Raw genomic sequence first — 17167 nt, 5'->3', positions numbered from 1 at the left:
GAGCCTTCATAAAGCTTATTAGGTGATTGGGAGTTTGGTAACAGCCCTGTGTAAGAGCCAGGTAAAGCAGGCCAGCTGTGCATACCCTGCAAAACAATCTACAGTGAAGAGTTTAAAATGTGGAGTCAACCCATCCTTGGAGACAAATGCCTGTAAGAGATGTCCAGAGAAGGGCAACAGATCTGGGGAAGGCTCTGGAGCACAAGTGTGATGAGAAACAGCTGAGGGGGCTGGGGGGGCTCAGCCTGCAGAAAAGCAGGCTCAGGAGGGACCTTCTCACTCTCTGTAACTCCCTGAAAAGAGGTTGGAGCCAGCTGGGGTCAGGCTCTTTTCCTCCCAAATTACCAAGCAACAGGACAAGAGGAAACAGCCTCAAATTGTACCAGACAAGGCTTAGATTGGATAGCAGAAAAAAAAATTCTTTACTGGAAGAGTTATCAGGCTTTGGATCAGGCTGCCCAGAGCAAGTGTAAGTAACTCCCCTAAAGCCATGTGGCACTTGGGGACATGGTGGTGTTTGCAGTACTAGGGAAATGGTTGGACTCATTCTTGGAGGTCTTTTCCAGGCTAAAAAAATTGATGGTTCTACAACCTGACATCTACCACCATCTGTTTCCTGCTCCAGGATTATCAGACTCAGCTGTAGCCAACCAGGCAGTTGGATTTTAGAGCAGTTACCCCACATCAAAGACTGCTTAGAGTTCAGAAAAACGAGTTCATGACAGCGATGTAAGAAACATAAGCAAGCTCTTCTGAAGTTAAAAAAAATAGACAAATATCAGAAAAGCTGAAGAGGCAACAGATATCAAGGTATCCAGTATGATAGAAGGTTATTGTTAATTCTAGCCCCTAAAAATACCCATTTTCCCCAAATATACCTTGGCTATTTCTGCCAGCAGTAAATTGCACACACTTAAGAGGGTGACCTCATTTGTGTCCAGATGATTTAATTCTAAACCCAATACAGGTTCAGTTGAACACATGCCTAAAGAGAATATAAAATGCTTTCCTCCTGCAGTTTCAATAATTTAAGGCTCTTCATTTAAACAGTGGTTTTGAGCAGAGATCAAACCCAAATTGCAGCATCTGAAAATGGAGATGTCAGTAAGTCAAACATTTAACAAAAAATGAATAGGAAATGACATTTTGCAAAGCCAAATGCCAAGACAGCTTAAAGAGTCTATTTAGATTAGAAATCTTGAGAAACAGTTCAATTACTTGCTATGATCTGATTTTACTGAGGGAAGATCTTTTGACAAGTTTACAAATACAACACTCACCAAATTCCTCAGGCTCTGGCTCACTCTGGATACAGCAGTGCCAGTGCCACAGGCACAGAGCTCTCTGTGACCCAAGAGCACATTGCTGAATCACTGACTGCACTGCACAGATCACTCAGCTGAAATGCCATTAAACAGCAAACAAAAGACAAAACACCCAATGAAAGCACAAGTTGTTTGCTTAACTCGAGCCCAGGGCTGTAAGCAATGGAGTTTTGAAGAGAAAGTTTTGTGAAATCAAGTCATCAGCCTAACAGAGGTTGTACTGTCCACGCTGGAACAGGCAGAGCCACGTGTGCACAGAGCTGTTCCCTCTGCAACCACATGTAATGGTAAAGGAAAACATTTAAACAGACTTGCAAACATTTCCAGAAGCTATTCAGTTAGAAAAACGGGGATTGCTGCAGTCTCTTCTGGAAATCCCAAACCCTGCAGTGCTAAGATGGGCACTGATCCCTGAAGCAAAGGCAGCACTGGCAGAGTGGCTGCTGAACAGGGCTGCAGGAGTCACAGCTGAGCTCTGGCATCCCCAGCAGAGCGGGGCCGTGCTGGGCTTGGCCTGTGCAGCATCACTGACACAGTCACCTCCCGTCCCTCCCGGTGAGCAGTGTCCCCAAACACCACCCTGTCCCTTCTCACAGCAAGGCCTCTGCAGTGACACCTACACAGAGGGCAAGGCTCCTGGCACCCAAATTTCTGGGCTGTCCCACTGAAGAGTTCAGCATGAAGAGGTACCGATAATTTAAGACTTGAGACTGTATTTCCTGCAGGCTGATAGAAACCTGCTTCAAACAAACATCCTCAACGATCTGAAAACTCCTGACAGCCACACTGCTGGGCTGGGGTCTGCACATTCCTGCCTGATGGCCCCTGACAGGCTCCATCAGCTGCACTCACACAACCACCTGCTCACAGACAAGTGGGGAATGACCCCTGAGCCAGGTTTAAGTAAGGGAATACATCACTGTATCACCCAGAATCTCCACAGTTCTTTGTTACTTTTTAAACCTTTGAGGAAATTCTGTCTAATCAACAAAAAAATGACAGTGAATTGAAGACTGTGCGTTCTAGCCAGCATTCACTTAGACACCCTAAAATAAATCACCAACACCCCCAACCTGCCAACACTGTGGGAACCAGCATATAATAAGATCCACAAAAAATAGGTTAGACATGAGGGACATTGTTCATTGTTGCTGTGTTAGTAAATCACAGCAAAATCAGGTCACGTTGCCCATGAGGAAGGCTACAGACAGGCTTTCACACTGAGCCTGTTGTGGTCAATAATTAACCATGGCAAACAGCTCTATAGTCAACATTTTCTATACAGTCAATTTTATTTGTCTGCTCTCATTTCTCAGGAATCAACTTGTTTCTGTAAATGAAGTTTACAAGACCAGAATAATTAATCAAGAACAGAAAGTCAAAGTTTTCAGAAAACACAGGTGCTAACTTTACAAGCAATTTAAGACTTAAAAGTTTGACAAAATAACTGACCATGTAATGTTCTGCATGTGAAGGGATATGTCTGTAAATTTTAACACGTTTCCATCTTTCACAAACTGAATTCTAGCTTACAGTACCTCACGAATGCTTTCCACCTTGAATATTACCACACTGTAGAAAAAATATATTTCTATTTTTGAAGACAGGGTTGTTTGTGCATGGACATTAACAAGTACAAAAAAATTCCTCAGATAATTTTATAGTATTTCCTCTTAACTACAACAGAAAGTGCAACACTAGAAAGGCATGTCCTGCCTACTTAAAATGTTTCATACCTTTACAAAGCTAACTCTGACTGTACACATTACATCCTAGAACACACAAGTAAATTTAAAAGTATCCTGGCAGAAATATGGAAAGCATGCTTACAACTTTTGTAAGCAAAAAGACACAATAGCAAACACCAGTGAAAAGTGATTATACCTGGAAACAAATTCATGTCTGAATGTCTGAATCTTCTCTACTAGCTGAAAACAAAATCCCATGACATTTGTTGATTTTGCAACTTTATTTGCATTTAAAGACTGGCTGCTAAGCTTCTCAACTGAGGAACCACCACAATCAATCAGGAGTTTCTAGTTCTGTTAGAATTAGTCTATCAGATCCAATGGATTTAAATTGCAGATTGATCCAGATTGACTTTTGTAGGAAGAGGTCCTGCTTCTTCATGTTCCTCAGTCTTGCATCTAACCACAACAAGTGCAGAGGGTGGGTATCTGTTGAGTTTTTGCTCATTCATGTATTCCAAATCTCCATAGATGCTCAGCTTCTGAAACATTTAAACAAGGTACTTTAAGACAAAGACTCTCCACATTGTGAATAAAATGAACTTCATTATGCAGCTGCATTCCAGGTTCTGATGGCTGCAGCCCTGCAGCACAAAGCTCTCTGTAACATCTGAAATTCAGGGCTGGAACTAGACTTACATCCAGAAGAAATGTATGAAATCTGCCAGCACAAGGGTGGATACAGTGTTTGTGTAACAGCTCCTTTGGCCTGCTAAGACTGAGTCAGGACTCTCTGGGCACTGGGAGAGTGCCTGCTCCCCTCCATGAGACTCTGCACTCACCAATAACTGTGCTGTCACTCTGCTCTCACTGCTGATCCTCCTGCATTAAACCCACACTGGGTCCCCCCTACACCACCCAACCCTCAGAACAGCTTCATTCCCAGAGAAATGAGAATCAGCCTCCATTGTTCAGAGACCCTGAAGGCTGTTCAGAGTACAGCATTACAAACCAAGAGACATCGTGTCTGAATAAGGCTCAGAGCTCCTGTGAGCCACAGGAATGAGCAAGAATGCTCCGCTATAAAACCATCATTTAAATAAGCAGAATTGGCTTGCCATCCACAGCTGTGGATGGCAAATAAGAAAACCCTCCTTAACCAAACCTCCCCCAAATATTACTTAAGTCTCTGGACAGCTGTAACATAAAAGCAATATAATGAATAAATCCCAAATACTGTAGCTCTGAAATGCAGTACCTCAGATGGAACATACTGCTCTACAGCTGTAGCCACAGTTGCACAACAAATCCAGAGCAGCACCAGCACTGACAGGACAAGTGTAGTGGTTAAAATCCAACTGGAATTTCTGAAATGAGGAGAATGTTGATAGATTTCATAGACTGAATACAAGACAATGGACCTCTAAAAAGTTTGGCTCATTTCTGACTGCCTTTCCTGCCAATTCATTAGTCTCTGGCCCTTCCAGCTACACAGCCCACTGCAGACTCCTGGGTACTCTAATGCCTGTTTGATATCACAAAAGACTTGCAGGATTCTGTTATGGGGCCCTAAGAATCCTCCTTTTAAATCTGTTTACAGATTTAAAACCAGATTTTTCTGTTATTCATCTGCGGGACAACTCACTGATCCTTCATGTGTGAACTTTTAAGGAGAAAATAAGAAAGCTTTAATAAATACATACTGAGAATTTTCAGCCTGGACACAAGACCTACCAGTGTACTACATAACACAATCCCAAAACAAAGTGCTTTGCCCTAAAACACATCTGGAGCTAATGAACAGGCAAAACATAGTATTGATTAAACAGTTCCCAGAACACACTCAAGAAACAGTGCAGGAAATTATCAATATGTTGTTCACTAGAAAGGGAAAGGAAAAATCAAAGCTGGCAGGACAGCATGCAGAAAATACGGGGCCAGCACAGCAAAGCAGCACTAATGGTCAGATACAAAATTGTGATGCTGTGCATCCTGAGCCTACAGACTTGGACACCTTGAGACCTCCCAGCAGGGCTGCAGAGCCAGAGGAAAGGCCTTTACAGGGGGCACAGACAGCTCAGGACATACGTACATGGAGAGACACTTGAAGAAGCTGTCGTTGGCTCGCTCCTCGAAGAGCCCCCGGAACGTCTGCGAGCTCCCTGGCCGTCCGTCTGCTGAGGCACAACAGCACAAAGAGAGGGCACGAGAGCAAGGGAAGGGAAAACCCACACCCCACACACTTGGTCTGTGCAGACAGCATAAAAGGAAGCTTTTAAAACAGCCCCAGCTTGCAGGCTTCCATTTGCAGCAGAGCTCGGATTCTGCCACACTTTGCCAAGTGTACGCAGCGCGCTCCGCACAGTAAATAATTACATTGCAGCTTTCTAAAAATTTGCTTTCATGTGCCACCTGTAATGTCATTTTTAAAATTTGCATGACAGGGAACATTTGCATTTACTCTTCCAAAGCACAAAAAACAACTTACAGGCTGTTTTACTCAGCGACAAGGATCCTTTTGTATCTCCAGTTTCCTGATCAAGCTGTGGAACATACTGCACTTCTGGCTTTGACTAAAACAAAATAAGGACTTATGAGATCCTGCTAGAAAGCTTTCACTAGTTTTGATAATTTATATTTTCAGAATTAATACAGAAATTAACCTTAAGACATGCTCCATTCTTTTAAGTTTGAATTTTAAAATGGCTCTAAAGGCAGTGAAACACTAGGAAAAACTAAACACTTTTGATGGTGCTCTAGAGACTTTTCTCTGGCTGAAAGAAGCAGAGTTGAAGTCAGCAGCCAGGACACCTTAATCTCAATGAAAAAAGGAAGCACCTGGAATATGACAATTTTGCCATCATCTGCTTGAAGGTAGAAAGTCCATGAGGATGTTATGAAGCTCTGAGCTGAGTCCATCATGTCACTCCAGAATGATCTCACCAGTGTCAGAGGAAAGAGGAGATGAATCCGTGGCATCAGGGACATTAACTGCAAGCACAACATTAACATTTGTTCCATTTCTTTTTACATGAAAATGACAGAGGTTACATTATTGCTCACTCTTCACCTCATATCTAGATTTCAGTCCTTAGGAAGATTTATCTTCCATTTGAAGAAATTTTAAAAAGAGACGACACACACTGAACAGAAATAAGTAGGTGGTATTTGAAAAACATGTCACCTACTTACTTGCTCTTGCCTTAACTCAGCAAATGGCAACTGGTTCTGGCATCCAAGATGGCAAGCATATTGTTCATCAGATTGGGAGTATGCTTCAGTACAGGCTGCAAGGGAGAAGTTCCCCAAATGAGATGATAAATTCTGCATTTTAGTTAAGAAAACATTCTCAGTATAAGTTGGATCAGAAACAAAGCAGCAGTTGACAATCCCATTTTGCAGGGGAAGATATGGCAATCCCAGGGTAGCATTTGCTCTGAGGTCTAATGACAGAATCAGAGCCTCAACAGAGCAGGGAGTTGAAATCTGGCTGCAATCAGAGCAAATGATCACCAATGTTACCCTGGCTGAGCTCAGGGATGCAAGCTCTCATTGATTCTCCCACCACCACTACAGCTTTCCTCTACATATCACACAGAACATCACAGAACAGAGATGGAATCCTAAAGAGAACAGAGGGACCATCAGTCCATTAAACCCCTTTGAGATAACAGCAGAAACCATGGTATCACAGGAAAATCAAAGGAGCATTTCCTGCTAATACAGAAACTGCACTGAAAGTATTATGGAATAATTTCTTATAAAAAATGAAGCTAACTCTTTGTTTTCGAGAGAGCTTCTATTAATTGCTCACTAGAGATCACAAAGACCAAGAAACCTAAATTACTTGAAGAGAATAATTTAGTTTATTCTGCCCATGGACAAATCAGACAGATGATACACAGGCACATCTCTCCTGCATGATTCTGAAGCTTAGGTGGACAGTGTTGCAGTAGTACCTGAAGTAAAGAATCCAACTAAAAAGCAACACAGAGGACAGGAGCTCTCCCAGTTTTCCAGAGGGGCAAATGGACCATCCTAAGGACTAAGAAGCCAGCAGGAAGCATGGCAGCAGCAGCTAAACATTTGAGTGCTCAGCTCATGGCCCCTGAGCAGCCATTCCATGCTGTAACTGCCACCAAGTCAGTGTTTGCAGGAAGCACCGGAGACAGAACTGAGCAGAGCAGCCAAGATGGATCTGCCAAGCACAAAACAGTCAGGGCACCCAGCAGCAGATTACAGAACATAAGCCAGCAAAGACAACAGCCCCAGGAAGAAGAGTTAAATCAGAAATAAGCAACTGTTCCATTACTCTACATGTGCTCTATTGCCACATTACCCTGCTTTATGGCACTCTTTCTTCTGTGGTTTGACAACTACACTGACAGGCTGTATCACAGCTACAGTGTGACAGACTGGAGCATTAGCCCATATCTGGAGTATTTACTGCACTTTTGTAACACATTAGCATCTTTGCATGACAGGCTTTCTGCTTCCCTACCTGAGCTGGCCACAAGCTCTCTTGCTTTCAGGAGCTACTGAGAGGACATAAGACTCCCCTGAGTGCTGGCCTGGTGCTTAATGGTATTGGTAGTAAAGGTGCAGAGTTCCTGCCTTTCCTTTCTGAATACAACTGCGACTCAGCTTCCTCAGTATTGTTGGAACGAAGTTCTATGCAATTCCAAATCCACTATTAATTGGCCTGTATCACACACAACCCCTGGAGGGACATAAGGTGTGGCACTTGGGGACATTGGTTGGACTTGATGATCTTAAAGGTCTTCTCCAACTGAAATGATTCTACATTTCCTCTTCACTGTTACATCTTTGCTGTAACACAGACAGCCTGAGAGAATTAGCAACCAGTACTTAAAGGCCTATTCCAAACAAAGCTGTAGCTCATTCCCAAGGGGTTAGCTGCAGGAAAAGCTTAGGATGTAGGCTAGACCACAAGTTACAAGGCACAGTGAGATCTGTGCTCTTGCTCCACTGAACAATTTGCTTCTATAGACAGATTTGTCAGGACTGGCAAATGGGACTGATTGTCACAGGGAATTATTAAAAGGCAAGTGTTATTTGCCTGGATTTCCCCCCAGGCATTTTGTGTTTTCTATGACAAACTGTTTATAGTAAAATGCACTACTTCTAATTTATTTACAGACATTGATGCTACTTGAGAAATTCAGGAAAACAGCAACACTGCGGAGAACCTCACAGACAACAACCTTCCCATAAGACTTTTTTTATATATATATTCTGCATATAGACTTTAAGAAGCTGTTAAACAAACCCAAAGCAATAGAAAGGATGCCACCAACTCAACAGCAGCCCTTCAGACACTGCAGCTGTCCCTGCACTGTGTGTGCAGCTGCTGGGGTGCTGCAGGGCTCACCAGAGTCACATTCCTGTTTGGTGCGATTCAAGTCGGCGCCGTCGTCCACGAACTGGCAGATGGAGAAGAGCCGGCAGCCGCGCTGGCAGGCGTACAGCTCCTCTTCCTGGGGGGGCAAAGGAGAGGCTTGCACACCTCCAGTCCACAACAAATTGTCAGAAAACAAAACCTTTTCCTGTTGTTTGGCTGGGTGCTTTTGTCCTCCTTCCCTCCACCAGACGTGCAGCTGGCCTGGTGTGAGACGGGATGAGCTGCAATAAACCCGAGCCAAGCAGCACAAACAGCTCATGGATTTACCTGCAAACCTGGAGCAGCAAATGCTGCTTTGGAATTCCAGACCCACAACTCACAAGCAAAATGAATGTTTGAGAAAGTGCTGTGTTTGAAATTAAGACAGTGCTGTAAAGGATTTATTGATGTTTAATCCTACAAAGAGTAGGAAAGCTTCATTCTCAGAACTTAAATAGTAAAACCCAGCAGGAAAGGACCAAAATCCTCTAATGTGACAGGGGAATACAATGTATCTAAACAGACTACTGACTCTAATTAGAGCTGCAACAGAACTATCAGAAAAAGAGATTACTTTCTGATGTCCTACATAGCACCCTGGTTATCTGCCTACTGCTAGCTCCACAAACAGAAATGTTTATTTATTGTATTGAACTGAAGGGCAGAAGTGTTTCCCCACTGCCAACTATTAAAATTATGCAAATACAGAAATGCTACACCTAGTATTTCTTCTGTCCACAGTGAATCGAAGCTTCTGTGACAGAGTGTCCCACTGACCACACCCTGCCACTGACCCATGAATCAGAACTTCAAAGCCAGCAGCCACGCAGACTGCACAGGTGCAGAACGGGCTCTGAATTAATTTAACAACAACCAAACACACCACACCTCTTGTACAGCCTGCTGTAAATGACCTGGCCATTGGAACTGAGGCCACTCGAGTTCATCTGCTTTAAAGGCACGAGAGTAGAAAATTAAGAATATAAACTAAAACTCAAATCTGACACTGACAAGGTGGGTGGTGCTGTAGCAGAAAACGTTTTGTAATTTGATATCCAGATAAATGAACTGTACAGATATATTTCCATCACAGTCTCAATGAAGTTTGTCTTATTTTCCACCCATAACTAAAACAATTTTCTTTCAATTCCACCAGCAGTTTTGTGACAAACAAAACAAACAGTAAATGTAAAAGATGTGACTGTATTAGTGAACAGCTCCAACAATAGACAAAATTCTTATTCAAAAAGTAAAGTAATAAAATTTAAAAGTGCAATATACCAAAACAAGCTATGTAAATTTACTCATATTCCACACAACTCCCTGTTTCTTTCCATCTATAAAATCCAACTGAATTCCATGGGGAAGCAGACAAAGCCCTGTTACCTGATCCTGGCACTGCTCCACTTGCCTGCTGCCTTCCCGTGAAATCCCAAATACGGGGTAAGAGTTCCACCTGCTACACAGCTGCAGCTGACAATGAAGTTTATGGCCAACAAAGAACAAGGATATATGAGATTTGTGATCTGGGATTTTCCAAATTTAAGCCCATAGTTCAAAGGCGTGCCAGCATGAACCAACAGCAAACCCTGGGGGATGAAATTAAATTCCTATCAGACACAACTTCAGTATTTTATTAGGAGATAAAAAGTTCCCATGAAGACTCTGACGGGCAACTTGTTTGTCATCATTTATGCTTCACCCTTCAACATCCAAGTGCCACCCTGGCTCGGGATCGTGACCCTGCCACGAACGCAGCACTGTTTCAGTGCCCAAAATATGGAGCAGCCCAAGCCAAATTACAGCTGTCTTTTTAAGTATAGAATGAAAAAAACGAGCAGCCAAACGCCCCAAACCCACAAAAGCCCCAGCACTGACAAAGCTGTACTTTGACAACAGCGCTTCCCTGGCAAGCGGCAGCCTACCCATCTATTTACATCACGAAGTATCTGTCTTTGGAGAAGAGACGGAGCTGCAGGGGGAGAGGGGCGAAGGAAGGAAGGAAGGAAGGAAGGGCCGTGCCAGCCCGGGGGAAGCGGCGCAGGTGTGGGGAGGGGCCCGCCCGTACCTTGGGGTAGGTGTGCAGGGGGTAGGTCAGCTGGCAGGCGCGGTGACACGATGCCGTGTTGCCCAGCACGGAGTCGAAGGCCTCGGAGGAGGCGGCGGGGAGCTGTCCCGAGGCGGCTCCCGCCTGGATCACCAGGAACAGCGGCAGGAGCAGGAGGAGGACGGCGAGGCCGCCCCGCCGCACCGCCATCTTCGCTCCTCCGCCCCGGCACCGGCCGCCGGCAGCCTCTCGCGAGATGTGCCGCTCACGGAGCTTGCTGGGAGATGTAGTCCGCACCGCGGGGCATCCCCGCCCATTCCATAGAGCCTCGCCCCCGGCGGAAACTACCGTGCGGAAAGGGCGAGGGAGCGGCACCGTCTTCCGCGCGATGCCTGCTGGGAAGTGTAGTCAGCACCGCGGGGTACCCCCGGCCATCCCATAGGGCCTCGCCCCTGGAGGGAACTACCGGGCGGAAATGGCGGGGCCGCGTCGGCGGCTTCCGTGAGGGAAGGCGGCCGGGCGAGCATGGATCGGTTCGTGGTGCGCTGCCCCCGCGGCCCGCAGAGCCCCCGCCGGGCCGCGCCCGCACCCCGCGTCTGCCGGCAGGTCACCCTCGAGTCCCTCAAGGCAGGTCACCGGTGGGAGGGAGCAGCGGCACCGGCTGCGGCACGGGCGGGGCGGCGGTGCGCGAACGCCGGTTCTGCACCGAAATCTTTGCAGCGCTGCGGCGGGATCCGAACAGGGGAGTGGCTGTACAGTGCACAGGGCTCCGCTGCCTTGCAAGGGGGGCCGTGGGTTATAACTCGGCTGGGCACACATTCGAGGGCAGCCCGCCAGCCGCAGTATTTCCAGCGGGCTCTCATCCCTTTCCAGCAAGGAAAACCCTTCCGTGCATTTCATGGATGTCGTGTGTGAGACCTGCACGAGAGCTGAACCCCTCTTGGTCGCCTGCTTGTAGAAACACAGCAGCAAAACATCTGCTGCACCAAAAAAATCAAAACATAAAGCAGTGCAGTTGTCTGGCGTGCACTGCTGAATAAGATGCTTCGCATCCAAAATGAGACTGGCACTGTTTGCAGTCTGCTCTGTCAAGGTCTGTGGCAAAACCAGTGAAAAACACTGCAACTGTGCAGTGTATTCGGGTTTGCATTCGTGTTCCCTACTGCTTTGTTTCTCACCTCGCTGGCATTGTTTTACTTCTATAGGCAATCTGAGCTGGATTCTAAGGATAATCAGCCACCTCCCTCTTAATCCCTTTTGCTATTTAGAAACATTTATACAATGGATTCCTTAAATTCAGAACACTTCTAGGAGTTGTTTTCTGTTATGTGCCCAGAGTTTGGCAGACCAGGGTGAAGCCTTTCACTTTGTTTGCTGGTTACTTCAGTCTTTCTTGATTTGCAGGAGTTTTCTAATTCCAAGCAAGTACCCATTATATATTCTGTGCCATGATCAATAATTCATGTATTGATAACAGCCTCATTAGCTGAGATGTAGGTGGTGTCCTTACTTATCATAACAATATTCCACTTTCATAAGGAGCTTTTCTCTTTCCCAGAGAGTTGTGGTTGTGGAAGACATAAAACGATGGAAGTCTATACTTGAGCTTCCTGGGCAACCAAAAGAGAACCTGATGGAAGCTTTGGAGGAGCTGAAGAAGAAGATACCTTCCAAGGAAGTGTTACTTTCTACTAAAATAGGTACATCTGGTCTATCTAAACTGTGAATATTAGGCTGTCTTGTGTCTGCTTGGCTTGTCAGTACACTAGAGATTAGTTTGGAAGCTTTTTAAGAAATGAAGAAATTACTGGCAGTGAAATATTGTTGATATCAAGCCTGCAGTTTTCACAGCTGGTACTGAAAAAGTCAGCTGTCCTCTGATTCCTCCCAGGAAATACTGCATCACCCCTTTTGTGGTCAGAGCTTTGACGAGCTCTCCTTGGTAACTCTGTGGTTTATTCCTTCTCCTGCTGTCAGTGCTCATTTATCTGATTTGGCTGAATCCCCTGAAGGTGTGAGAAGATCTCAGAGTGGCCCAGAACTGCTTTCTGCATCCTCACGCTGAGGAATCCCCAGAAGATGGGCAGCTCCGTGCAAATGGCACAGCCCGATGCCTGCCTCTTCTCCACAGGACTTGGGGGAGGGATAAGGGTGACCACATGGTCCCTGCCTTTCCTGAACGGGGAGAGCATCCCGGCCTTTGTTTGCCATCAGAGCAGCCGGAGATATGTTCCCAGAGCCCTGGAAAAGGAGCTGCAGTCCGCCCCTTTCTCCGTCCTTCTGATCTGGCATTTCATTTGCCGTGTTCAGTTTATTCAGGCTTTTCCCGGGATTTTTCCCAATGCCTGCCTGAATAGCGCCGGCCTGGAGGAGGCACTGAAGCCTAACAGTGACATCTCCTGGCTAACAGCGCTCCTGGCCAGGGAAAAACACCCCTCTGGAAGCAGGAAGGTTCCTTTTGTCTCCTCGCAGGGGAAAGCCTCTTCTGCACTGCCAGGCCCTCTGGATGAGAAAGGTTCTGCTTGATCGTGGTGTTCCCACGTTTAAATACTACAGCCATCACCAGCAACATCTGATTCCTTAAAGGGGTTCCCAGCTAAAAACCAACACTTTTTGTAGGCCAAGCTTAAAAACCTTCACCAGATCTAGGATCAGTGAAAACAACTAGCGTAGCCTGTTAAATAAGTGTCACTCCACACCTGGGTGACTTGGGAAGGTGATTTTCACAATTCCTTGCTAATTTCTCAAGCTCCATTCTGAAATCCTCGTCATTTTCTGTTTATGTTTGTGTCAATGCTTTGGTTGTTTTGCTGAGGCTGCCCAAGCTAAGAAAGTGTGTGGCTGCTTTAGCACCCATACGATTTGACCGGTATCAGTTGTCAGTCCCACGGGAGCTGTTCCTGATTTCCAGGTCACACGGTGAACAGGATGCGCAAACACCCTGACCCGGAGGTGTCCAGCCTCGCCAGGGATATCTGCAGGGAGTGGAAAGCCTTCATCAGGGAGCACTCCAACAGGCCCTCCATCGAGGTCAGGAGCGACCCCAGGACCGAGGCCTTCAGGAAGAACGCTCGGAAGCTGCTCTGCGAAGCTCTGGAATTAGAGGTGCAGTTCTGTGGCTCCAAAAATCCCTTCCCGTGGGAGCAAGTTAAACCTTTTCCAGCCAAGCTGGTCCTGCCTGCTGAGTGGGGACAAGACCAGGTGATCTGTTCCTATTTTTAGGGATTCACAGCACATCCCTATAAGTAACATCATTTGCAAGGTAGATAATGGTTTTTGGTTGTTAACTAAGCAAACCTGCTAATTGTGAGTGAGGTGTGTGGCAAGCACATTTCTCTCTCTCTCAGGATTTTTCATAGAGGTGCACAGAGAGAAATGTGCTTGCCACAGAGGTGTATTTGTTGTCATTTCCATAACCTGTGAACAGATTACTTGTGTGGCCACTGCAGTTGGGCTGTACAAGGTGGAAATAAATAGAATATGAAGTTTGTCCTACTAAACAACTATGAAAGCAACAGTGGGACTTTTTGGGTGTTTCCTAATTAAATATTTGCATATTAAAATCTATAGCAAAAACGGAGAGGCAAGGTTGATAGTATATAAAGTGGTGATAAATACCTGCTCCCTCAGGTATGTTTAACTAAATGAACAAGGCTCTGCTGTAAGGCTTAGTAACTAGTTTGCTTGGTCTATGAAATGCCATAATAATTTTAATTTTCAATTTATTCAGTAATTATCCTTTCAATGGCAAGTCCAATGATAAACATTCAAGAGTTTGAAAGTTGTGTGTTTGCTAGCTGTGAGAACAACCTCTCCAGCTTCCAGTCTGGGACAGCATAGAAGGATGGTTCACTGTAGGAATGCCTCAGAAAGGTGGGAGCTCACCTTTGGTGAGTCCAGCTTAGTTCTTAAAAAGCACAGCTATGCATGGTAACTATAGTGGCAGTAAAGTCTAAATCTGTGGAACATAAAGATTTTGTTCCTAAAATGAGCAGAATTGGGTAAAGCAGAATTGCTTCTGAACAGGACTCACCTGAAAACACCTGCAGCCACCACATATGCAAGCAGAGGGCACAGTAGTTGAACTCCTTATTAAGGCAGGGAAGCCACAGCCGCTGCACTGACACCTGAGAGGCTGACAAAAGAGAGAAGGGAAGGTGGGACTGAGTGGACCCAAGGGGCTTTTTAGTGATGGGTAGCAAAACCTGTGTGGTGAAGGATTTGCAGGAATACTACTTAGCTCACTGGAATCTCCTGCATGCAATGCATGGAAGATTCCCCATCACAAAAGGCAGGAGAGAAATTAAAACCATTTCTTGAAGGGTGGGGGATTGCTTCCTAAACTGTGCTGAATTACAGGTTTTGGCACATGTTGAAGCAATAACTACATAATTAACATTTAGCAAATCCCTTTCTGCATTCTTAATTACACCTCCTTCTACAGACAGAGATCCCACATTTCCCTTTATAGCACCAGGCAGAGTTGCCAAGTGTTTGGCATGTCTTAGAGTTGCTGTTGGAATCAAATTTAAAATAGTATCCAAGGTACCTTATATCAGCCAGATCAAAAGTGAGCTTTATGGAGACACTACAGCATAGCTTATAATTGCAGTGAGCTTGATACCCAAAGCTTGTCACAGATTAGTTTCCTGTTGTGATGGCAAAGTACTGTCACCCAGCTGGAGGTGGGGATATGTTCCCTGCCACTGACCACGCTGCCTTGTCCCTTAATTGCTAGGGTGGAATTAAATTGCTCTTCCTGTTACACTTGTGATGGGAAGCAGATTTCCTTGAATCTAAGCTGATTAATGAAGAAACACCAAAAGGCACCAAACTCCAATTTCAATCAGCTGGCCTCCTTATTAAATGTAAAGATCTAATTTTATACTTTGCTGTTTTCAGATTGATCACCCACTGGCTGAAAATATTGAGCGCGAAGCTTTTCATCTGTGTTCCCGCCTCATTAGCGCTCCGTATCGCCGGGCCGTGCGAGCCCTTGTCTTCTCATTAAAGCACAGACCTGAGACCCGAGCAGGAGTCAAGGATGGCACACTCACCGTCCCTGCCTTTGTACAGAGCCATAAAAAGTGAGGTGCTGTGCTTGATCCCGAGGGAGAACTTCCTGTGCCTGCATCTGCGTGGATCTGGGAGCCCTTCCCACAGTGAGGGGAGTGCAGAAGGGCTCACTGGTGACTCCCTGGCACCACTCCACAAACGGGGCTGCTGGAGGGAAGGACTAATGATGGAATGGGTGCTGGAAATCTGACTTGCTGGAAATCCATGTGGGCCTGTTGCAAGGAAAGTTTCTTCTACTCTTCTGTGTCTTTTCCATCCTTGCTGACTCATCTGTTTCTCTTTTCTGCCTGTTGTAGCTTAGTTTAGCTCAATCCCTGAGGTGGATCTTCAGGTGTAATCAGCTGAATAACCCTTTTAAAGGAGCAGCTCTGTGCTCCGCTGGCTGGAAATACTGGTAATTATGGGTAATTGGTCCATGGGAGGGGATTCCTGGGGGAGAATTGCAAACTGTAGTTAGCCCTAAATCAGCCACGTCTGCTGCATCTGGGCCCGGCCTGTGGCAAGAGCTGTTTTGCCAAGGTGATTTCCCTTTGCTGCATTCCAGAACTGGATGCAAAATGGATTTCAGTAACTTCCATCTTCTCAGTCATCCTGTGATTTGGGGGATTTTCTAAAGCCCCAGGGTAAAGGTGCTGTTTAATGCCTCTGCTGTTCAAGGAGCCCCTTGTTCAGCCTTCCAAACCTCACTCATGATGTAAACATGGTGCTTGTTTTTACTGTAATGTGAAAAAAAAAGTCTAATGACTTATCTAAATAAAACTAAAATACTCCCTTTAAAGGCATTTTTTCTCTAAAAGGAACAGGGTTCAGAATGATTGCGTGAACAAATCTAAGCAACAAACTATTGTTTAAATTCTTTCTAGTTACTGAAAATTCAAGTTCTTGCCTCTATATTTGCTCTGATTTCTTTTGTGCCACAAGTTGTCTTGTTCTCTATAAGCTGTTATTAGGGCTATTCCAGGCATGGTGTTCATATCTTCACCTAAAAAAGGACTGACTGTCATTACTTGGACCTGCTAGATACTTTTTCATCTGTAGACCCTTAGCAGAATCACCCAGAACTTACTTGAGATGTTGAACTCCATAAATTTAATTAGGTAATTGCAGGTTCTCTTAAGAATATCTTAAACACTGTTTTGTTTGCTTGGGTCAGTGCAAAACCAGTTTTGCCTGTGCACATTGGAGGTGTTCTCAAACAGCTGAACACAGAAGTTTTATTTGTAGGAAGTTAAAGTCAGGTGTGTTGGAGGCAGAAGCTGGCAGATCCATGGTGATGGTGTGGGTAATATTCAGTAACATGTAACACTTGTTGACCAGGATGTAGCAAAACATGGGAAAACCCTCAATTTCTTACAAGCAATCAGCTCCAATTTCCATTTAAATAGCTTCAAACTGCACAGCTTTAATTGAATTTGTGTATCCTGGACCATCAGGAGGGGTTCAGGATCAATGAATAACACAGCTTTTGCATCAGAGCTGCAACACCAAGACCTGCAGTTATTTATTTTCAGCTTCCTGTTCCTGGTGCCAGGCTGTGTTTTCTCTATTTGGGTAATGTGAGAAGCAAAATTCCTGAAAATTAGGAACTTCTGGTCTAATAAGAGCCCAGTCAAAGAAGTTTCCCACACAG

General features: G+C 45.2%; 2 protein-coding genes across 6 annotated transcripts; one reads left to right on the top strand and one right to left on the bottom strand.

Moving 5' to 3' along the window:
- Positions 1-2587: 2587 nt before the first annotated feature.
- Positions 2588-10694, bottom strand: TMEM59 (transmembrane protein 59). Of its 2 annotated transcripts, none has more exons than XM_021541905.3 (8): positions 10483-10694; positions 8406-8511; positions 6206-6300; positions 5852-6004; positions 5502-5586; positions 5106-5190; positions 4272-4380; positions 2588-3555 (listed from the first exon to the last, which is right to left on the bottom strand). In XM_021541905.3, exons 1-8 carry the CDS (start codon positions 10669-10671, stop codon positions 3400-3402), a joined length of 978 nt encoding a protein of 325 aa, XP_021397580.1. In that variant the 5' UTR covers positions 10672-10694; the 3' UTR covers positions 2588-3399. The 2 variants fall into 2 exon arrangements, with proteins under 2 accessions (XP_021397580.1, XP_021397588.1); XM_021541913.3 differs by having other exon boundaries at positions 5106-5187.
- Positions 10695-10955: 261 nt separating this feature from the next.
- Positions 10956-16319, top strand: TCEANC2 (transcription elongation factor A N-terminal and central domain containing 2). 4 transcript variants are annotated; one of them, XM_021541927.3, is made up of 4 exons: positions 10956-11088; positions 12020-12161; positions 13373-13566; positions 15364-16319. In XM_021541927.3, the coding sequence occupies exons 1-4, from the start codon at positions 10987-10989 to the stop codon at positions 15550-15552; spliced, it is 627 nt and encodes a 208-aa protein (XP_021397602.1). In that variant the 5' UTR covers positions 10956-10986; the 3' UTR covers positions 15553-16319. The 4 variants fall into 4 exon arrangements, with proteins under 4 accessions (XP_021397602.1, XP_085442359.1, XP_085442361.1 ...); XM_085586233.1 differs by having other exon boundaries at positions 13373-13662; XM_085586235.1 differs by having other exon boundaries at positions 13373-13723.
- The last annotated feature ends 848 nt before the right edge of the window (positions 16320-17167 follow it).

Source organism: Lonchura striata, chromosome 8, assembly GCF_050655825.1.
Source record: "Lonchura striata isolate lonStrDom1 chromosome 8, ASM5065582v1, whole genome shotgun sequence".
NCBI lineage: Eukaryota > Metazoa > Chordata > Aves > Passeriformes > Estrildidae > Lonchura > Lonchura striata.
This window is presented reverse-complemented; position numbering and strand designations above follow the sequence as displayed.